Source organism: Protomyctophum bolini (genome assembly GCF_963924005.1).
Source record: "Protomyctophum bolini genome assembly, chromosome: 18".
NCBI classification, from domain to species: Eukaryota; Metazoa; Chordata; class Actinopteri; order Myctophiformes; family Myctophidae; genus Protomyctophum; species Protomyctophum bolini.
This window is the reverse complement of record NC_137879.1, coordinates 17,178,853-17,201,076: the sequence shown is the minus strand read 5'-3', so window position 1 is coordinate 17,201,076 and position 22,224 is coordinate 17,178,853. Positions and strand designations below refer to the sequence as shown.

Genomic DNA, 22,224 nt, shown 5'->3' with positions numbered 1-22,224 from the left:
GCAATCAAGCTAAGAAACCAAACAAACTGAATACTGCTGTCTGTCCGTCTGTCTCGACCCCCTTACAACAAACAGGTTCTATACAATCCAGAACGCTGTCTGTGGTTCAGGGGTTCTGGATTCCATACAATCCCCATCTGTCCCTCTACACACAATAGCATAGACTGTACAAAATATGTACTAAGGGATTCTGACGTCACCTAATTGGTGTCTACAGACCCGTTTTGAAGCCACTAGTTCAGAAAGAATTGTGACCGCAACCAGTGTGTTATTGGTGGGTAGGGAGTGGGGGTTGCGTGTGCCTGGGGCGCCGCCCCAGTAGTTCTGAAGCTGCACGCACTCCCCCCACATACACGCACATGCACGACAATACGTGTTGACGGCACGCTCAACACTTAAAACAAAGCAAGCGGTGGCGCCGTCTACTATAGCTGGCAGGCTCCTTTGTTATGCTTTGCATCACATTACCTGATGTTCTCACTTAGTGTCACTTCACATCCTCTCAGTGCTAGGCTATAAACGGCCAAGCTTAGCCTAGTATTATTCTGAAGACCTACCGAAGAAAACATCGTTTTGTGCCTAAACCTGTGCGCCTGTCGACATATAGACCATATGAAAAAAAATGCATATTATATCGGCTCCTCGTGGCATTCATTGCGCTAGTGTTGCGTTTTCTGTTATTATAGACAGTCACTCTTAGACAATTTAAGTGAAATAACGTTTAGTTTAGTTTTTTCTATCATCAACAGTATTCATAAACATTATACTGTACATCCAACATTTCTTTCTGGTTGATTGAAAAGGTTTAGGCTGAAGCTCAAAGCTTTTATGCCTATCCTACATGTTGGTTTATTTACAAAAGTTCAGTGAATGAACACATTTATGTTTTCTTTCCATTTAGCTGTAAATTTACTAAATAAATACTACTGATCAGCTCAAAACCGATTGTTTTATATCCGCTGTTTTGAAAGAAAAATAATGTAAGGGTGAGTATATATGCAAAGGGTTTTTATATAAAACTAAAAGGAAAATAATTCATTGAAACAAAAATAAAAACAACAAATCTACAATGCAACTAAATAATAAGAAATATAATTACATTATAATAGCTGGTTTCCATCATATAACTAGCACGAGCTGAGTGGCTATGTGCACATGCATGCGCGTGCACGTGATGTGCATGTGACATCATTCAAATATAGCCCTACTAGTTAAAAAATCCACAGCACACCACTGAGCATAACCCAATCACAAGCCCGGAAAGCATACCCTACTGTGTGAAAGAAGTCTTGAAACTATACTGTGTAGCGATTGAAAACATAAATTAATTAACATGAAACATTTTACAAAGGTAAGTAAACCAAGTGTAAAGTCGCGTCAAGCCCCCATTGACTTCAACAGAATGACCTTCATTTTACAGCTGGAGGAGGGGAATCAGCACCAGCTTGGTGGGCCATTAATGAAAACTGTAGCGTTTTTATTACTTCCACATTGGCTTCATTTTCAAGACCAACCCCTTGGCGCCTGCTACAACAAACAGCGCTGTCCATGGTTTTGGATTCCATACAATCCACAGCTGTCACCGGATTGTCACCAGGTGGCTGTAGCGACCGTACCACAATACCATAAGGCATATTTAATCTAAACCAAATCATCCCCATATCTATCATGGAGCTGCAGCAGTATGCTGACAACAATGTCCTCGTGGCACGTTCAGAAGGACATGATATTTGTGCATTCTGGATGCCTTTGCGAGGCATAAAAGCATCAACATAAATAAGACCAGTAGTACTGTAATTATTACAGTCTGTTCTATTGCAGTGTAATATACCAAAAAGACTTCATACTTTTTCAGCCTTCTGTCCTCCAAAGCAAACAATTGATGATAAAATGCAACACTGCCAATGTTCAGTTCTCGATACTGTGAAAACCCAAACGCACTAGGGACCTCAAGATCATCTGGGAAGATGGAAGATAGACCAATGCCAGCATCCCCACATCCCCACCAGCACTGCCACCATTGTCCAACACCAACTCAAGCCCATAATTCCCAGCTTCTTAAAACAACTCTGCCCAGGGAGGTCAAAAGTATATGTATAACGTCAACATAAAAGAGAACATAAAACAGAAGTGCCACACAGACTTTAGCACTTCATGGGAAGACACATGGGAAGGCACTCAATGACCAGAAGACAGAAGTAGAGAGGAGAGAGCTTCCACCAAAACGTCCCAAACTAAACCCAGAACCACCAAAACCCACCCAGCCCACACGGAACCAAAGTATGTGGCTCCAGGATTAACCTCTTTCCACCAAAGACCCACAAGTACTGTGTGTGTGTGTGTGTGTGTGTTTGATCCAGACAGTCGTTCGTTCGATCGATCGATCGATCTATCTATCCAGACGGTCGATCATCCGTCTGGATCGTTCGACCGACCGTCTGTTGGGGGGGGGGGGGGGGGGGATTTGACAGCATCTGAATCGATTCGCTACGTCACCCTCATTAAAAAAATCTCACTGATGTATGATGTATCATCATTCATTCATACATCATCACATTCTGTGTTCAGCCAATCAAATCATCACATTCCGTGGTACACTCAAACACACCTATATGCACACAAAGTTGTGCATAGGAGAAGATGTTTTGGCAATTCATTGAATAAAGTGAAACTACATTAAAATTGGAGTGTCAGCCTATAGTGCCTCAGGAGATGCATTGGGACGGGGTTTTAAAGAGCCAACATTCAGATCACACGTAGTTAATATATGAATTAATCAATAGAATTGATAAGAATGGTGTGCAGGTTGGAACTGAATGAGCTGTTGAGTGGGCGTGAATAATGAAATGATAGGAGAAGAGATTGACAGGGAGGAAGAAACGCATGGGAGGAGTACATCAATAAACACGCACAGCCACACACACACACACACACACACACACACACACACACACACACACACACACACACCCCTTAGTTATAAAAGTGATAATGCTTAAAGAGTAAAAAAAGAGACTTCTTGCTAGTACCGTATGTCACCTGCATACGCAAAACGCAAACCGCGCATATAGGCTCTAATGCAGCCTGACAATGAGTCGTGGGTTCGATTCCATAGCCTGACTCCATTGGACCATCAAACTGTCTGCTAAAGCAACTAACTCCACCACTCTCCACCATCAAACTGTCTGCTAAAGCAACTAACTCCACCACTCTCCACCATCAAACTGTCTGCTAAAGCAACTAACTCCACCACCTCTCCCCCTCTCATGCAAGTAATTAACAATACTAGTCCTTACCCGTTCTGAATATATGAACAGAAAAAAAAATATATATATATATATATATATATATATATATATATATATATATATATATATATATAGAATATTAGTGGTCCATGACATGAAAATTATGTTTGACAGTCAGCAATAGTGTTGCTTATTGTAGATTAATTTTCGGATTTTCATAGACCTGGTTGCTTGTTTCCCTCTCAGTCAATGTGGCAACCCTGGTCAGTGCCGTGTTGACAATGTAGCTTAGCAGTTATCACACAACAGCTAGGAGGAGCAGCCTTCTGGCGTGGCCGCGTCATGTTTAAAAGTATTTTGCGCAATTTATGTCCCCTAATGTATGGATAATGGACTTATGGCTCCGTCGCTGCCTCTTTCTTTAGTAGAAGTAGAAATGTAACGTGTTGCAGAGTGTTTCCCGTCCGCGCGCGCGCACACACACACACACACACACACACACACAGCGCCTCCTGGCCTGAGGGGGTTGGAGTGATGTAAAAACAATATTTTAACAGTGAAATACGTCGGTAAAATGGGTAAAAAGTAGGCTAGGTTCATTCTGGGAGCGTGCAGATTTTGTTTTGCGTGGAGAGATGTTCGCCAATAGTGTGGCTCGGTCGAAGATAGACGACAACGGCTGTGCTGTGTATTAGGAGAGACACACACACACGCGGCGCCAAATTGTATAGGGCACATTTTGTTGTGTTGCAGCGGTAGCTAGAGGAAGCATGCCAGTGGAGGGACGGAGGTGGACGGAGGTGCGAGGTTAATTCACTAATAAAGTCATTATTAATCATTAATGTGTGAAATAAAAAGGGCTCCGTTAAGACCTCCATATAATTATGGTCCATGCCTGTGTGAAAAGTGGGAGTGATTGGGCCAGCCAATGTTGAGATAAAGCTCTGTCAGTGACATTAGGAGATTCGCTGAATTATTATAAGGATAAGGATATAAGGATATAAAGTCACAACAACAACTTTGATGAGGCAGTAATGCTTTGTTTTAAAAATATAAGGTTTTCTTAATTTCCTGAAAATATTATATTTTTAATTTCCTGAAAAATGAACATTTTGGAGCTAGGTGGTTTCTTCCCGATAGCAGAGATATATATATAACATTTAAAATCATCTGTAAGAAATGTGAAATAATTGGGTTATTTTGGCTGATTGAGACACAGAGGCCAAAGTAATGCAGAGAGTCCTGACCATATTGGCTGCCGTGGGGATTTAGAATGTGAGAGTGCATCATATAGGAGCAAAGGCTCATATTACTCAATCCATATTTATAGGCCCGTCCAACATCTGTAATGTAACCCACCATCATCACCTGCTCGAAACGCATCAACACCAAGCAGAATGGGAGAGAGAACAAAGAGCGACAGAGGGATAAAAAAGATTTTAGAGGCAGCATCAGTAAATCGTGTGCGCACTCACGAGTGCGTGCATGTGTGTGTGTGTGGGGGGGGGGGGGGGGCATGCACGCACGCGTGCGGAAGATTGTCGTGCTGCAATTTAAATTCAATCGAGCGATTGTGTTCCTCTCCATGCTTTATGTAAATGTAGATGTGCGACTTCTGCGGGAGAGAGGCAGAGAGATGCAGTGATGAGTTGATGGTACAAGCGAGGAGGAATTGACACAGAATGTGTCCACTTTAGTTAGTGGAAGCTTTTAACTAAATCCATAAGGGTGTGTATTAAATGGTCTGATTCCTTCTCTGTCTTCAGCTGCTCATGGAAAACACAACATGCAGAAGTATGCAAGGTGCAGGGGGGGCGGTTGTGGAGGCTGCCTGGGGAAAACACTCAATAGCTTTTAAAGGTTCCCAGAGGTCATTTCCAGTCCACTGCCTTATTAGCTAAAAAGAAACCTTTTTTTTGCCCTTTCGCTGAGATCGAACAGCGAGGAATCGAATGGCCAGTGTTGGGGAGGGGGCAGACAGACGCAAACAAAGAGCGGGGAGTATGGAAACCAGGGTCAGAGGGGGGACAAGAGAGGGAGGGAAATGAACAAGTGGTTCGATAGGTCTCGAAAACACAGGCGAAGGGGGTTGTGGGAGGGTCACAGCAGGTCTGTAATCACAGCGCCTGGGGAGGGGGGTGGGCAGCCTCGGTGGGGTAAGAGTTAAGTAGATCGAAAATAGATGGATCAAAACATAATGGTCTGGAGGAGTGTTTGGGGGACGGATTGGCTAAGGCTAAAGTGGGGTCCGGGGACCCCCAGGGGTGCTTGAGGGAGTTCCCCAGGGTCCACAGCATTATAGTTTGAAACCAAATGGACCCTTAGGGGTCTGGCTCTGAGTGTACACCTTGTAGCCAAATATGTGAAAAACGGTTAACTTTTCAGCAAGTGGAGCGTTCGTGGAGCGATCCTCGCAGGGATGTCAAAGACTGGACTAGGCAGCTGAGCTATACCATTACCTGAGTTATATGAAATAGAAAGATTATTAACTATGGGCCACTCGCCATCTACATGACTAGCGGCATGGGAGGCACACATTATGGGAAGGTATATGTAATAGACTGGGAAATATCGGGGGGACAGGAAAAGGACATATAGTGGCAGGACCCACCCAGTTAGTTCTAAAGTCTGAGGTGGGTATTAAGGTCTGCATCGGATCATGCCGCGGTTCATATCACAAGTTAAAAGCTATAAACTTAATAAAGTTGTGCTGCAGGCTGCAGCACTTTGGTTCCCCTTCCATTTAAATTAATGCCATCCTCCTTGTACAGGTAGGAGTTTTGCCAGAAATAGTCAAATTAGAGTAGATCGAATCACACGGCAGTGCAAAAATCCTTTAGCCACAGGTGGAAACCATAGTCTAATAAAATGTTCAGATTTTTTCCCTAGGCCTAGACTTTCTATTGTAGTGCAAAGAGATTCCATGTCAATCTGCATCTGGATGGATTGTTTATGCATGACGTCATTGATGCACATGTGCGGTGCGATATTACAATGTTGATGGCAAGATGTCGTTCAACAAGCATTGGAGCAAGCTCAATTAAATATTTCCCCCGGAAAGGCAGTAGGTAATAGGTAAGGTAATTTTATGTATAGAGCGCCTTTCAAAACAGTTGTTACAAGGTGCTGTACAATAAAATAAAAGGAATAAAACAAGAACATCTCAATCAAAAATAAACCAACAATGAAATAAAAAACAGAGCAGCAAAGACAGTACCTAGAAATAGATAAGATAGAACAGTACATATAAATCAACAAAAAATTTAAGCAATCACTGGAGCAAACCAAAATGTTTGCGGTACAAATTCGTTTTTAGTAGCGTCTTAAAGATGCCAACAGACACAGCGTTTCTCAAGCAGAGTGGTAAATCATTCCACAGCGTAGGTGCAACAAATCACCTTTGGTTCGCAGCTTAGTGGCGGGGATAATGAGAAGACCTTTGTCTGAAGACCTAAGTTGTCTCATATTCACCTTGGGGTGCACCAGTTCACTTAAATAAATTGGGCCCAGCCCATGAAGAGATTTATAAGTAATTAATACAATTTTAAATTGAATTCTGGAGTCGATTGGTAGCCAATGCAAGGCTGCAAGCACAGGAGTGATGTGTGACCTCCTTTGTGTATTGGTTAGCAGTCTATAGCAGCCGCATTCTGCACAAGTTGGAGGCGGTATATAGAGGAGCGACTCAATGTTGTAAACAAGGAATTACACAATAGTCCAGGCGGGACGAAATAAAAGCGTGGATACGTTTTTCAAGGTCTTGTGGTGTTAATAAAGTCTTAATTTTGGCAATGTTTCTCAGTTGGAAAAAACATGTTTGGACAACATTTTTTTACATGTGGTTCGAAACTAATTTGGTGATCAAAAAGTACACCTAGGTTTTTTGACACCTTCGGAAAATTTGCTGTAATACCCATAGACTGCCGTATTTCACAGTGGGTGCTCTCGGGTCCTATAATTAGGATCTCAGTCTTGTCAGGGTTCAACTGTAAAAAGTTTTGGGACATCCAGTCCTTAATAGAATTAAGACATTCTTTTAAAATGGATAAGTTAGAATGCTGAGAGGATTTAAAAGAAAAATACAATTGGGTGTCATCAGCATAACAATGATATGAAATGTGATTAAGGTCTCGGGAGCACCCACTGTGAAATACAGCAGTCTATGGGTAGTACCCGGGAGAATTAAATGACAAACTAGACTGTCCCCCAATATTAAAGCACTGGGGTTTCTGTTGTGTTTAGTATTATTAAAGCATGCCAGCCTGCTAAACGGGCGGGCTGGGATGCTAGCCCGGTTGTCATACACCAAAAGCTGGACATAGGAGTGGCTATCGCCCCTCAAAAAACACAGACTAATATAATCGCTTTCACGGTCACTTAATTTATCTTGTACAAAAATTGCAGATTTCTTCTACTTCTACTACTGTGTTACACTGTAGTAGGACAGAGTAGGGCATTCTTTTACAAAAACAAAAAGGTTGACATTATGGATATACAAGGTTTCTGCCCGAAAGCGACGAATGCTTCATGATTCTCCTATTAATGTGACAGCTGACATTTTGTGCTCCTGGGGGGAGAAGAATCTCACCTCCCAGACAGCAGAGGGTGGGATGCTGAATTTAATTTGTGTGCAGAGTGAGTGTCACACTCATAAGGTGTCCAATCAGCGAAATACGGCCCATTCGTCAGGGAAAGAGAAATTAGCATAACGGCACAGCGCTTTTGTTTATGCCTGAGACAGATTCCATAAGCTTGCGGATGATTCAATTTTCTGCTGATATGGTATGCAAGTCATGAATGGATATTGAGGGTCTTTTGCCGCAGGGCCATTTGATAAGACCACTTAAGGAGGGGCAGCAGAATAATAGATATTAAACAAGCAAGCTGCAGAACTTGTCTCAATGAAAAATAACGCAATACTGTATTATGGCTGTATTCCATCTCACGTCCAATTTACTTGGCCAGCGTTGGATTCTGGGTAGTAGAAAAAAAGAAAAACGTATTCTGAACCAGTCCAGGGGTCACACTTTCGTATTGCATCTCTTAATAGTGCAAACAAACACTCCCTGTGGGCAACCGCTAAACCGCACCATTGAATTAACAAAGTCTGGCCGGCGGATGGCCATCTGACCTTCTTCCCCCAAGAGATCGATGGCATAATGTATTCATGCACTCCCTCGCATCGGCCCAAAGTTTTTGTCACAGGCCAGGGCACTTCTGCCCCAATGCTGACTCCAACCTCAATCTGTCACTACAGCAGGGACAGAGAGAATCAGAAGCGGACAGAGAGTGACTGAGAGAAACAGGGAAAGGAAGAGAGAAAGTGATATCAGGGGTGGAGACATAAAGAGACTGAGTGAGAGAGAGAGATTGAGGTTGAATGACAAAGAATAAGATGCCTGACTGAAAGAGAGAGTGAGACAGAAAAAAGAAAAGGAACAGCTGAGACAGAAAGAGAGCATAGATGAGGAAATGGAAGACGGATGAGACAGACAGACAGACAGACAGACAGACAGACAGACAGACAGACAGACAGACAGACAGACAGCGGAAAAGATTGAATGATTGAAGAAAGGGTATTGAAGGGAATCAAGGGATCACAAAGATGGGAAGGAACTGAGAAAATTGAGGATTAAGAGAGAAAGAGAGAACAAAATGATCAATAAAGACAGAAAGGAGAGAATGAAAGCAATGAAGTGGAGGAAAGCGGTGGACAAGAATGACAGATGAAGAGATAAGAGGGGAGAGATAGATGGGGCCTAACAGGATAAACGCTAATACAGAGATGGCTGAAAGAGAGAGAGAGAGAGAGAGAGAGATAGACCCAGTAATCAATATACAATGTAAACAATCCTCTCTAAGCAAAGGCTACACCGTGAGGTTTGATTCAACTCTGAGCGTTAAGAAATGGACCCGAGGGGTTCCAACACTTAGGATGTGGCAGCGTAGCTCTGAGATAAAAGCAAGGCGGGAGAAAATAGATTGATGAAGGGGACAGAAATAGTTACCGGAGCGTCTTGCGGTACATGTCCTCCTCTGTGATGCCGTAGTAGGTGAGCGTCTCGTTCCACACAGGGTTCAGTGTGTTGCGAACAATCTTGGTCTTCAGTTTGTTGGCCTGCGTGTCATCAGAGGAGCGCAGATTAAGAATCACAAGTCAACACAAAGCCTCTTAGAGAGGGAAAGTGTCAGCACTGAAAGCAACCTTGATACAAAACAATGTAAGACCTTATCAGCTCAGCAACAGCTCAGAGTGAGCATAATGGGGGACTTACATCATTGTCTTTTTGATCATGATAACAATCAAATAATAAAAAGCATTTAGTGTGAGTCTCTTTATCGCCCTCTAATTGTACATACATATTCTAGTCTTTACTTTTGATTGATTCGTTTCATATTTGCTAAACCCCTCAATTGAATTGAGTTAGGCAATCATGCCTTGCCTAATAACAGGAAAATGGATTTAACAAAAACCATGTTCTAAAAATACAAAGCAAACCTTGCATGCTCCTGGGAGCAGGTGTAACTTAACGTATGGATCGGCCAGGCCATTGAAATCCATTGGTTTCAGCCCCTTAGAGAAGGAGAGAGAGAGAAGTAGTCAGAGACTGAGAGAGAGAGAGAGAGAGAGAGAGAGAGAGAGAGAGAGAGAGAGAGAGAGAGAGATGGGGAAGTATAATAAAAGGGCAAACTGCCTACACCAATAAAGAATTGTTAAATGGCTACGCATGTGGGCAAGTGAGTGGTTCATTGTTTAGAACAAACAGCAGAGCGGAGGTAGTAGAACGCCTGGGGATCCTTCATTTGACAGGTAACTGTAACCACTACTGAGTCACATAGTGCCAGATGCCTGGCTGACTGTTTAAAAACAAACATGCTTCCAAGACACACTGACACAGTGAATGGAATTAAAGATGAATCTGGAAAACATCAGTAGGCTACAGGACAGACATGCTGTAGACAGGCGGGAGTGTATTTGACTAGAAAGGACACAAATAATACATTCAAGATAAAAACCAATGATAAAAGAAATCCCTTCCATAAGAAGTGAAATTGGCGGTTTGACAAGGCCATGGTGGGGAAACGGATTCAAAGCTGTACTAAGTGAGGTGGGTATTCTAAATGACGGTACATACCTTGGCTCTCAGTACTGTGCAGTGTAAGGAGCTGGTCGCCCTCTCGTATACCAGGTCAAATGCCAACGTTCCCAGTGAAGCTGTTATGTCATAAAAAAAAAGAGAAAGTCTGAAGAGCTGGGAAATCATGTGAGTTTAGCAAGACCCACAACCCTCCAGTTTACGTACACATCTAGCCACCCTCACACATGCCCACAAGGTTTGATTCACTGGAGGTGATGGGGGGGAAACCCACGCCTATGCTTTTCATTTTTATTTGAATCTCTGTTCATACATTCTTCATCATGGGTGGGGATATGTTTTATCCATAAAAATGAAAAGGAATGGGCCGGACGGTTAGCTCAACTGTCTGGGCACCTAGGCTGCCAAAACAGCCGCGTGTCACTCCCCATTTCTCTCCCCCTTTCCTGTCTGACTACAAATACAAATGAAAAGGAATCCCGCAAACTGATTTCACAGACTTTGTTTTTGAAAAGATCTTCAAACCAAAAAAAAGAAAATTTATTTTAAATAAACTAAAGTAAAATCTGTGTGCGCCTGCCTGACTCCTTTTAATATTCATGGATGTACGTTTGGGGTTTTGGATTCCCCGAACCATGGAAGAAAGTCAAGCAATTAGGTGTGCACGCTGTCCTCAACTTATCAGGGATATGTTTCATTCCTGCTTCTTATCAGACTAAATTTAAATACTATTTTCCTATATTTACTATATTCCTTTTCAGAAATGTAGACTGTCTGACTGTCTCATATCGTCGCTGTTGGGTGGACATGTCCAAAACGTTTGCTTTTCAGGATTCAAATTCAAAAACAGCCAAATTAGCAGAGCCGTGTTTTGAGCTTGTACTGTATATCTGCTACTTTTGATACTTTTGTGTGGCGCTGTATGATCAAGTAGGAGCCATTCATTTACGAAAAAATACAAAAAGTTAGAATATGGAGAAAAGAGGTTTCTGCCCGACAGCAACAATATGCTTAACAATATCCGTTTTATTTTTACAATGCGAACCCACACAACACACTACAGGCCTACCGTCAAAACCCATCACTTCAGCCCAGACATGTGGTGCTGACTCCATTGCCTGCAAGCAGGGATGTGGACTGTCACTGATTGTCTCCATGACTCATGGTCATGGCTGTTAACAATATGCTATTGCCTATTCAGCTCGTCTGTATCTGTATCTGCATCTATCACTATGGACTGGGTGGATACACCACCACCACTGTATGGAATCCATTAGAATGATTGGAAATGGAACATTAATAGCCTATTCTAACGTGAGTTACATACATCCATCTCACTTTCACAATGAAACATGGCGCCACCGCGCCGCCATTTAGTGGGTTTTTCTTTCTTTCTTTTTCTTTTGTCGGGCTTCGGGCTTAACATTATGGTAAGTTTTAGGGTCGGGCCGAGCCTCGGGCCGACCCAGTTAGGGTAGGGTTGGGCCGGGCCATAATATTTGGGCCTGTTGAGAATTTTAATACGGGGTTAATGCACAATGTTCAGAATCGATGGGTGATTAATTGAAGAGCATTGGGGTTGACTGCATTAAAACAGGTTGTAAATTGGTCTGTGATCTCCAATAGGAGTCCCGACCCACTGTTTGGGAATCAGTGCCTTAAGTAGACATAAAGCACCGGCAGCCTTCTCAACAACACCAAGGATGATCTCGGGTCTGGAGAAGTCATGTGACATTTCCCCATCGACTCACTGCTGTCATCGCTGTCACAGCTGTCTATCTCGATGGAGGTGTCCATGCTGCTCATGGCCGAGAATGTTCCCCCTCCTCCCCTCGCTGTGCCCGGGGATAACAACCCGCTCCCTCCTCCTCCTCCTCCCGTAGCTCCTCCCACTAGGCCAGGCGCAAGCGAGGTGGGAGGCCCCGATGGATTGGGCGAGGCAGGCTCGGAGACGGAGGAGGTGGGCGAGAGGCGGGGGAAGTAGGCAGAAATCTGGCGGATGGGACGGATGGGCCCGGGGCACACATCGATGGCCATGTGCTCCTGGATGGAGACGGCCAGGCGCTTTCCCTTTCGCACAGTCATAGGGCTGTAGAGAAGAGACACAGAGAGACACGTACAGTATAGGATTCATTCAGGAAGGGTGATGTAGGGCTGTCACCATTACAAATTTAAGTTGACGATTAATTGTCAACACAAATAATTGCGATTAACCATACAATTGTGTTTTTTGCATTAAACATTGTAATGTTACAATTTGTATTTCTGTTTGCCTTTTTAGGCTTCGTAATCACAAATTGCACAGGGCAGAAAACGGACAAATAACTTAAATCTACAAAGAAATCACTGATACATTTAATAGTTAATATTTTTTTCAGTCCAATTTTTTTACAAAAGAGATATTTTTTTTTGAAAATGTTCAACATGGAAACAATTGATGATTATGCAAAAATAATTGATATTATCTCAAATAATTGCGATTAGACGATTATGTAATAATTGTGACAGGCCATAGTCATACAATAGGTACAGAGGAGCGTTCCTATCCTTTTCTGGATCAGGGCCCACTCTCAAATGCATTCGAGGCCCACCCATCTGACCACTTAACAACCAATCAAATGATTGTGTGCTATACTCTTAAGTTCCCATTTATCGGTAGCCTGGTAAACCATCCTGGTGGCGTAAATTCACATTATCATACATCGAACGACCGATCTGGCCCCAAGTGCTGTGTGTGTGGGCGTTTTGCAGCAACCAAAAAGTGCTGTGTGTGTGGGCGTTTTGCAGCAACCAAAAAGTGCTGTGTGTGTGGGCGTTTTGCAGCAACCAAAAAGTGCTGTGTGTGTGGGCGTTTTGCAGCAACCAAAAAGTGCTGTGTGTGTGGGCGTTTTGCAGCAACCAAAAAGTGCTGTGTGTGTGGGCGTTTTGCAGCAACCAAAAAGTGCTGTGTGTGTGGGCGTTTTGCAGCAACCAAAAAGTGGAAGAGCCAATCAGCGTTTGTGATTGAAAAACTGGCTCCTCCAATGTTTGGTTTCGCTAAAATGCCCACACAGCACTTGGGGCCAGACCGAAAACACATTATAATGTGAATTTACACGACCCCGAAGCATGGTTTACTGCTAATCTTTTGGTATACCAAGACATTTATTTTAATATATATTATCAATTAGTTTTAGGGCGCGTTCGGACTGAGCGCACTGTGGAATGTAAACTAATAGGCGAGTGCGCTCCGGTGCGGTATTTTCGAACGCGCCCCCAAGTGTTCTGTCAATGATCTGGGGGCTCATTTGCAGTATTCTCAATTTCTCATGGCCCACAGGTTGGGAATCCCTGGTATAGAGAGAAAATAAACACAGAGGCAGAAGTAGTATTCGTTCAGAGTGAGGACTCCGGCTGCCTGTGTATTACATTATCCCCACTACAAAGACATACTTTTATGTGCAACTTGAAGCAAGCACATGGGCAATGTAAGTTTTCTGAAAAACCTGTCAAATATTTTCCATGTCAAGGTCCAAGGACCCTCAAAATTATATTATATTCCGTCACCGACCCCCACCTGAAAATGTTTTTGTACCAGGGACCCCCCCGGGCCCCAGCATTCGCTGTGAAAGAATATATATTCAAAGATTTGCGCAACCTTTTCACAATTTAAAAACAATAGCAGATCTACAAGCTCATAGCGCGGCATTCTGTGCCAGACTATGAGCTTTTTTCCCCCACAAGCTAAGGTTTAAAATAATGGTTGAAGTGGTTAAAACCTCAGGTGACACAGATGCGTTCCAGGTCTTAAGCAAAGCAAAATGAGTGGGAACAAGGAGCATGAGAAAGGGCAATAATCATCGATCTGTATTTGGGCTGCACGATTATGGCTAAAATAATAATCATGATCATTAATAACATTGATGATGATGATGTTTGGTTTGTATATATTCTTAATGCCTTCGTTACTCTTTGTGCTTTATTAAATGAATTGCAATCTAATGGCCGCTGTGACTGCATTGTGCCTCTGTTAGCAAGATGGATGGAGAGATGGGTTGTACAATGTTCTGTTTATTAACCCTTGTGTACTGCTGAGGAGATGAGGACCAGGTGCAGCAGCTGACCAAATAAAGTGTTTCAATTAATTGTAATGATGAATTTGAGAGTATGCTTTAATCGTATACCGGTACTCTCACTGCGATCTATTTAACATAATTAAAAGACAAAACACAAATTCCTCAGAGAATGAAAAAAAAGGACGGTCTGTAGAGAATTTTGCAACTCAATTGAATACATTAACTACATTTAATATTCAGAGATAATGACTTGCTCTGGACAATTGGGGTCTCCCCCTGTATTCTAATTATCTATAATGAAATTGCTGCATCATCAATGCTTAGTGAGACGTTATCTTAACATGCTTGACAATCCAGTACTGATGGATGGCTAATTATGGAGGACATTTCTTTATGGTTCAGATAGAATGAAGTGTCGTGCTGATGATAGTGGCTGCTTAGACAGGCAGATGTGTCAGCACTTTTGACTAAAACAAGATTTTAAAAGGAAATGGAAATGGGGTATGGATGGATTCAATTAGAAGCCTCTCACAGTCACAGTCTCAGTTTTGTTGTCTGGAGACAGTGGGCCTGAGGGGCTGTGCAGTCCTCAATACCAGACAAACAAGCAGTAAAGGTAAAGGATCACTTTATTTTGTTGAAGACTGTGTGCCCGCTCTACCTCTTCTTTGGCCTAGCATCTACTGTCGATGTGCGTACAATTAGGTTTGCTTTGTATTTATTTAATTTAACCATTAAGATCTGAGGCAGATTCTACAAAATGTTTCCAAAATGTTGAAAAATAGCAGATGTACAAGCTCACAGCACGACACAAAGTGACGCGCTGTGAGCTTGTATATCTGCTATTTTTAATAGCCAACAAAAACCAGGAAGTTCCTTGATATTAAAATGTTTTTCGAAGGCTACACATTGCTAGTTACAAATACCCGTATATATATATAAAATGAATCACACCCGTGTGAAGTGAGGGGCGATCGTATCATCATACATCATCATACATCATCTCACACCGGCCAATCAGAATTTGTGTCATCAATGTTTGTGTTGCGCAATGTTTGTGTTTACAGGAACACTCAAAACTGTCCATTGACTGTCAATGGGATTTAATGTTTGTGTAGGTAAAGTTTTTGTCCTACAGGTTTAATGTGTCTTTAGTTAAATTGAAAACGCCATTGACAATTAAGGGAAAATGTACGTCATAATGTGCCTCATTACGTCACATTGTCTCTTTATTGTTAATGGCGTTTAATGTTTGTGTGGGCACCGTTTGTTTTACATCACCATTACATCACCTAATCAACATGAGTTAGGCTTTAATATATTAGCGCCCCTCACTTCACACGGGTGTGATTACCGGTATTGTAATATAGCGCATACACCAAAAGCTGGACATAGGAGGGGGTATCGCCCCTCAAAAGCAGATACCGGTATATAATACAAAATCCAACTTGGAATAGCAGACACAGTTACACCATTTTTTACCAGGGCTTTAAACTGCCAAGGGAGACAAAATCATTCATCTGTAGTGTTGTTCTGGAGGTTATTCCATGACCAGGGTGCAAAATAAGAGAAAGCTGCTGAAAGCTCCAGCAGGAAAGCCATGACCTCTCCAATATTGATTTGTTATAAGAAAAATCAAATAGGGGCTTCCACCAGAAAATATCATATCTCTATACTTTATGTCACACTGACAACCTAACATCAGTATAAAAAATAATCCCTGTATTGAATCGTTGACGCAGAGCCTCAACTGCAGTCTTCCATCCCTGTTACTGATTGAGTGTTGAGGGGCGCTAGCCCCTCCTATATACAGCTTTTTGTCCTAACTCGTGTCACAACTGCCGTTGACATTGAAAGGAGAATTTGTGTCTGAGCAAATCGGCCAATCGGCTATATAGCAGACAGATTTTTCCACAAGATTGAAGAAAATATGTAATGTACAATGATAAGCGCTCCCCTCACTTCACAGTTCACATGAGTGTGATTTCAGATGAATACAAAGCGAAAAATGAAATCAACTAGGAAATGTGTCATTTGTGTCATTGTTTGTTTTACATCACCATTACATCACCTAATCAACATGAGTTAGACTTTAATATATTAATTATATATATGTTTGAATACCGGTATATACAAAAATCACACCCGTGTGAAGTTAGGGGCGATGTATATACTGTATACTATGTATCACTACGAATGTATATATACATATTTTATGACGTAATTATCAGACATAACAAACATGGACAAAACAAACATTAAACTCTGTTCATTTCAATAGCGATTTCAATAGCGATTGTTTATGGAAAAACAAACATTAAACGTGTATATAGGAGCAGCTATAGCGCCCCTCAAAAATCACACATGTGAAGTGAGGGGCGCTCTTATTATCGTACATCATCCATTCGTTGTCAATGGGAATTTGTGTGTGATGTAAATACTCCATTCATTGTCAATGGCATTTAATGTTTGTGTTAGGACAAAGATCTACACTAGCTGAATATAAGAGGGGCTGGCGCCCCCCTAAAGTCTGGTTGTGTCAGTACAGTACAGTACAGTACAGTACAGTACAGTACAGTACAGTACAGTACAGTACAGTACAGTACAGTACAGTACAGTACAGTACAGTATTTTAAATTTGAATGCTCGGATCGCCACTCTTTCTTCTGCATTTCAAATGAATATTTTCCAAGTTACTATAGGCTATAGAATATGGGTCTAAAAGGTCCCTGCACACCGGGCGCGTTTTCTGATTTTTAGCTGCGGTTTTCCGAAAAACGCGTCCAGTGCATGTGCATTCTGGGATGGATTGGGCCAAAGCGTGAACTCGCTGGCCGTTGACTATCATTGCGTGTGTTCACGTATGAAATATAGCGTTAACACGTCATTGCCCCAATAACATGAACGTTCGCAATGATAGTCAACAGCCCAGCGCTGGCTGCAATACTAAATTCGGCCACTATGTCCATTTCGCCTCAGTTTCCTCTCGGTGACGTCTCTATTATTTATACTCCAAGGGTTGAACTATTAAAAACATATTTTCAAAACAAAAGGCAAAGTAGTTTAGGGATAAGGGGTTTAGTAATAGCATGGATGGAAATGTAGCTAGAAATGGCCTGCTGGAAGCCTCCACAGTTAAACAGACCAATCTAGAGACAGTGGTTCCCAACCTTTTCTGGACCAATTAAGGCCTTGGAAATATCTAAAACATGCACTGCCCACAGGTTGGGAATCGCTGGTCTAGAATCAACTAATATAACCCATGATGATCAGACTCTAGTCTAAAGTTTGTCTCCAAACAATGACTTTCAACACACTTGACAGTTGTTGGTATACAAGCCTGGTCCATGAATCTCCCTTCTGCGAGCCGAATGGTACTAGGCACGTGGACATCACGGCTCATCCAGCTTTCCCTGGACCGAGATGAAACAAAACATACACAACAAGCGCGCCATGCAGCGTGACATGACATGCACGCCAGCCTGGAAGCTCAATCCCACTCTCTCTCCAATTGACTACAATAACGTGAGAATGATTCTTGGCTCTGGCTGGTTTCACAACAACGTTCATCATGGCTCTGGTGGCCAGCCAGTGGCAGCCGCTATTTTGGTGCCGCGCGTCCAGCAGACCCAAAACAAAAGCTGTGAGCAGCGTTAATGACTGGATGTTGAAGCCCTGATTTTGTCAGCACTGAATTAAGTAGGCTGACAAAGAGAGATAAATCTAGGATCCGTGCACTTCGCAACAAGGGGCTGCAGCTCTCCAAAAGGACAAATGACTCATATGGCGCCCTGTGAGACACGGTCCACTCCATGCTAATGCATGATTGAAACCTGTGATCTGTCAAGCTGGGCATGGTGACCATCAAATATAGCAGCTCAGCATGGCCATAAACCATGGTGCTGAAGCAACGAAGTAATCAGAGCTTATATGGAGCACTCATCATGGAATAATAAGCTGAATATATGATCCTCTTGATGTAAGTTATAATGAAATTGCCAAGGATGATTAGATCTGATGAGAATTGATGGGAAGCATTTAATAACGATGAATGTCCTTATGGGGGCAATTATTGTACAGAATATCTCTCTCTCTCTCTCTCTGCACACCACACACACACACACACACACACACAACACACACACACTTAACATGCCTACTAGCTCGTACACATTTGCATAAATCAACATTAATTTCCACATACCGTTTGTGCATAATTTCCAATACCCACACATGGCACACACGCATGCAGCTGTTGCCAACTGGGGACATGGTGGCTGATATAGAGCATGTATACTCAAGTCACATCCACACCAGGCAGATCCATCCAGCCACGAGGCAGAGCCTCTGTATGTTCACCTATTATAGGGCTGCTACAGATGGGGGGGGGGGTCCTTCTGCCTCACAGCCCCGTAGTAGCTTATGATTGATCACTCTCATATTGCCCAAGAGAATCTCTCCCATCTCACATTTTCATCACACCCTTTATTGGTTAGGTGTATTCTATCAAGCACACATGCATTCGCACTCTCGCTCATACAAGCCCTGGGCCATGGTGATTTTATCCATTTTCACAGATAACATGTTTTTCCATGTGGAAAGGCTGTCCTACATGTGTGTGCATATGACTTGGAGCCTCTGAAGTCACACAGCAAAACATGCTTTACATAATTCCAGTAAGAAAATGGCATAAATGGCCCCCAGTGGCTCCAAGTTATGCAACCTAGTATGTTAGGCACCGAGTCGCCTGGAGGGTTTTTGATGGCTTGCATAAAGTGGGCTTCCCCACTTCAGAACAACATTGATAACCAGGACCTTGTGTTCAAAAGCATCTTTGAGAAAGACTGCAAGATGTTTCACCTCTTCCCCCTCCACTTTGAGATCTTTCACTATGAATTAGAGTCATTTCTGTATCTGTGTACTGTACTGTAGGCACGGACACCAACAGCCTCCCCCACTCCCCTCCCTCCGTGTTTGTACCCTCCTCACATTTACAACGCCACCTATCATCATTCTCCCTGTTCCATCCACCCGTCTCATTATCTTTGTCACCTGTCTCTATTCCTTACCTGTACCTCTCCTGTGTTTCATTCTCACTGCTGCTGTTGTTGCTACTGCTGCTGTGACACCTGACTTTATACCTCCGGGGCTCAATACTGTTTGATTTTATGATATCTTTACGATGGAGACACATTCTGTTCCCGCTGTAGGTACAGAATGTGGGGAATTGTGTCTCTCTATGCCTGCCTGCGCCCCCCCCCCTCTCTGTTGCATTCCTTCTTCAACTGACCCCCCCCCCCTCACTCACCCCATGCACCTGCGGCGGTTTTCCCTTCAAACAACAAGAGGCTGCTTGACAGACAGTTCAGTACGATGCTGCACACTGTAGCTACTCATTAGGATCTAATAGGAAGGCAGCGCATCACCGGGAGCCGATGTGTCAGGGAGCGCGTGTCAATTATCCAAGTTATTTTCAGTCTGCTGCCGACAAGTAAACTTCAGGTTTAGTCGGTGCTCATCGTGTGTCAATCTTTGGTACTTAATGAAGGACATTCATATAGAAAAATTAAAAGACAAGCCACATGTTGCATTGCTGTGCTATGAGTGTATGTATGCAACACAGACACAGACACAGACACACAGACACACAGTGTGTGTGTGTGTGTGTGTGTGTGTGTGTGTGTGTGTGTGTGTGTGTGTGTGTGTGTGTGTGTGTGTGTGTGTGTGTGTGTGTGTGTGTGTGTGTGTGTGTGTGTGAATACATAAAATAAGAGAATGTGTAAAGTATGAAATTGGACCACATGCAGACAGCTGAAGTCTATTTTAAAAATAAATAAGATAGGTGAAAAAAGCATTAACATATCCGTCTATACAGCCAGTAAAATGACAGCTTTTGCACCTCACTAAGTGCAAATCAACAAGTCAATCAACAGATTTACAGTACTCACCTCAGCGATAATGCAAGTGTGAAACTCCTCATAAAAAAACAGGGGATTCCAGAATGCACAGCAACGAGACTAACAGGTGGCAGAGAGACAAGCGGAGAGCTAGGGACCAAAGCAGCGGAGAGAGAGGAGAGAGAGTGTGCAAATGGGAGAGCTACAGAAAGAGACAAGGAAGGAAAGAGAGAGACAGGCAGAGAGAGAGAGAGAGAGAGAGAGAGAGAGAGGTGGGGGGAGGGGTTGAGTTGGTTGGTATCATTAAAGATGGGGTGTATGAATAGTGAAGATGGGAAAGACAAAGGGTGAAAGATTAGAAGGGCATGTTGAAGCTGGACAGGGATGGAGTGACACAAAAATGAGAGAGGAAGAGAGAGACAGAGGGAGAGAGATCAGGGAGTTATTCCTTGACAGTCTTTACTGTGCATGTGACTATCCTTGTCTTCCGTCTCTCCCTACAGTCATTGTTCTCTCTTTCCCTCCCTCCAGCCCTTCAACCCAATCACCACCCACCCACCCACACTGTCACTTCAATGCAGCCATGTGGGTCTCCTCAGGAAAAGAACATTAAAAGAAAAAAATCCCTTGCCTCTCCATGACTGTGTTCACATATAAGATTCCTGTGTAAAACAGCATGCCATCAGAGTTAATTTAATCTCAGAGTGTAAAAATGGACCTGTGGAGACTTTACTGGGTAGAGAGTCTCTTCAGTCTTGCTCTCCGTTATGCTAATAACACTTGAGGCAGTGATAGACAAGTGGAAACATGCCATTTCCCCATTTAGTCTCTAGTTGAAGGGTCATTATTGGTGTTACTTGCTCTGTTCCACTGAGTCTCCTCCTCTGTCTGTCTGTCTGTCTGTCTGTCTGTCTATGTCATCTTTCAAGCCATGATCTTTTCAAAGAGGATGTTTTCAGAGACTGTAAACAAAAGAAAATGTGGCAGGTTGGATCATAGACTAATACAGGCACTTTTTCCATGAGATACAATAAAATACCAGTGGGCGTTTTTGTTTTGTTTCTGGGGTGCTTGTGTTCTGTGACCACACATCCCTGTCTTTATCCTCACAGTAACAGATTCACCGGGTGGTGAACAAACCATTAGATAAGTTGAGATAACTAATAGCAGGTTGCTCACTTCAACAGATAATCATCTGACAAACAGGGGGCATATACACCTGCTAGCAGGACACAGGTGAACACAATAAAAAAATCAAATCCTATGTCAAATACTAATATAATACGTATAGTAGATGTTTTTATAATTGACTAAATTGATGTACTATACTTTGTTGTACAATGGCGGTGTAGCGTATTGAAAGCAAAAGTTTGAAATAATCTGTGAGAATGAGAAGCGGATGGGAGCTGCTGCCACATGGACCCGGACGTAACGTAGGACTACAAAATGACGTCGGACTAAAATACCGAATGATCAGTTGAAGTTAAGTCTTCAGGGCACGATCACACATATGATTCATGTGCATCCATTCCATAGACATAAAAAGGTAGACGCCCCCCCAATGGCTCTGAAGGTCGAAGTTCATTGTTAAACATTGGTGAACTTTGACCAACCAATATAAGGAAGCGCTGTGGTTGACCCCATGAGTTGGCAGGCATTTGGCTAGCAGTATTCTTTCAGTGAAACAGCTCAGTGGTCTTGTGCAGGGACGGATTAACCCCCACGAGGGCGCCTGGGACGGAAATGTTTGGGGGCCCCCATAGCACGCATGCACGCAAACTTTTCAGGTTATTTCGGTTTTTTATCATCTTTTTTTACCTACATTGTTACACAACCAATGGCCAATGAAGGGCTCTAGGGCTCTAATACCGCACAGTCCAGTTTCCCCAAAGGGCCCCTGAGAGCCAAGGGCCCCTCAGCCACGGCC

At 42.9% G+C, this 22,224-nt stretch overlaps 1 protein-coding gene across 1 annotated transcript in view; it reads right to left on the bottom strand.

Moving 5' to 3' along the window:
• Positions 1-20,380, bottom strand: part of LOC308332716 (double C2-like domain-containing protein alpha) — a gene marked incomplete at its 5' end in the record, with an annotated part of 38,691 nt that extends 18,311 nt beyond the window's left edge. Inside the window, 5 exons of the mRNA XM_080788751.1 lie at positions 9,257-9,366; positions 9,748-9,822; positions 10,385-10,464; positions 12,097-12,434; positions 20,349-20,380. Of these exons, the coding sequence (XP_080644877.1) occupies positions 9,257-9,366; positions 9,748-9,822; positions 10,385-10,464; positions 12,097-12,434; positions 20,349-20,380 (635 nt within the window). The remainder of the gene's footprint in view (positions 1-9,256; positions 9,367-9,747; positions 9,823-10,384; positions 10,465-12,096; positions 12,435-20,348) is intronic.
• Positions 20,381-22,224: the final 1,844 nt, after the last annotated feature.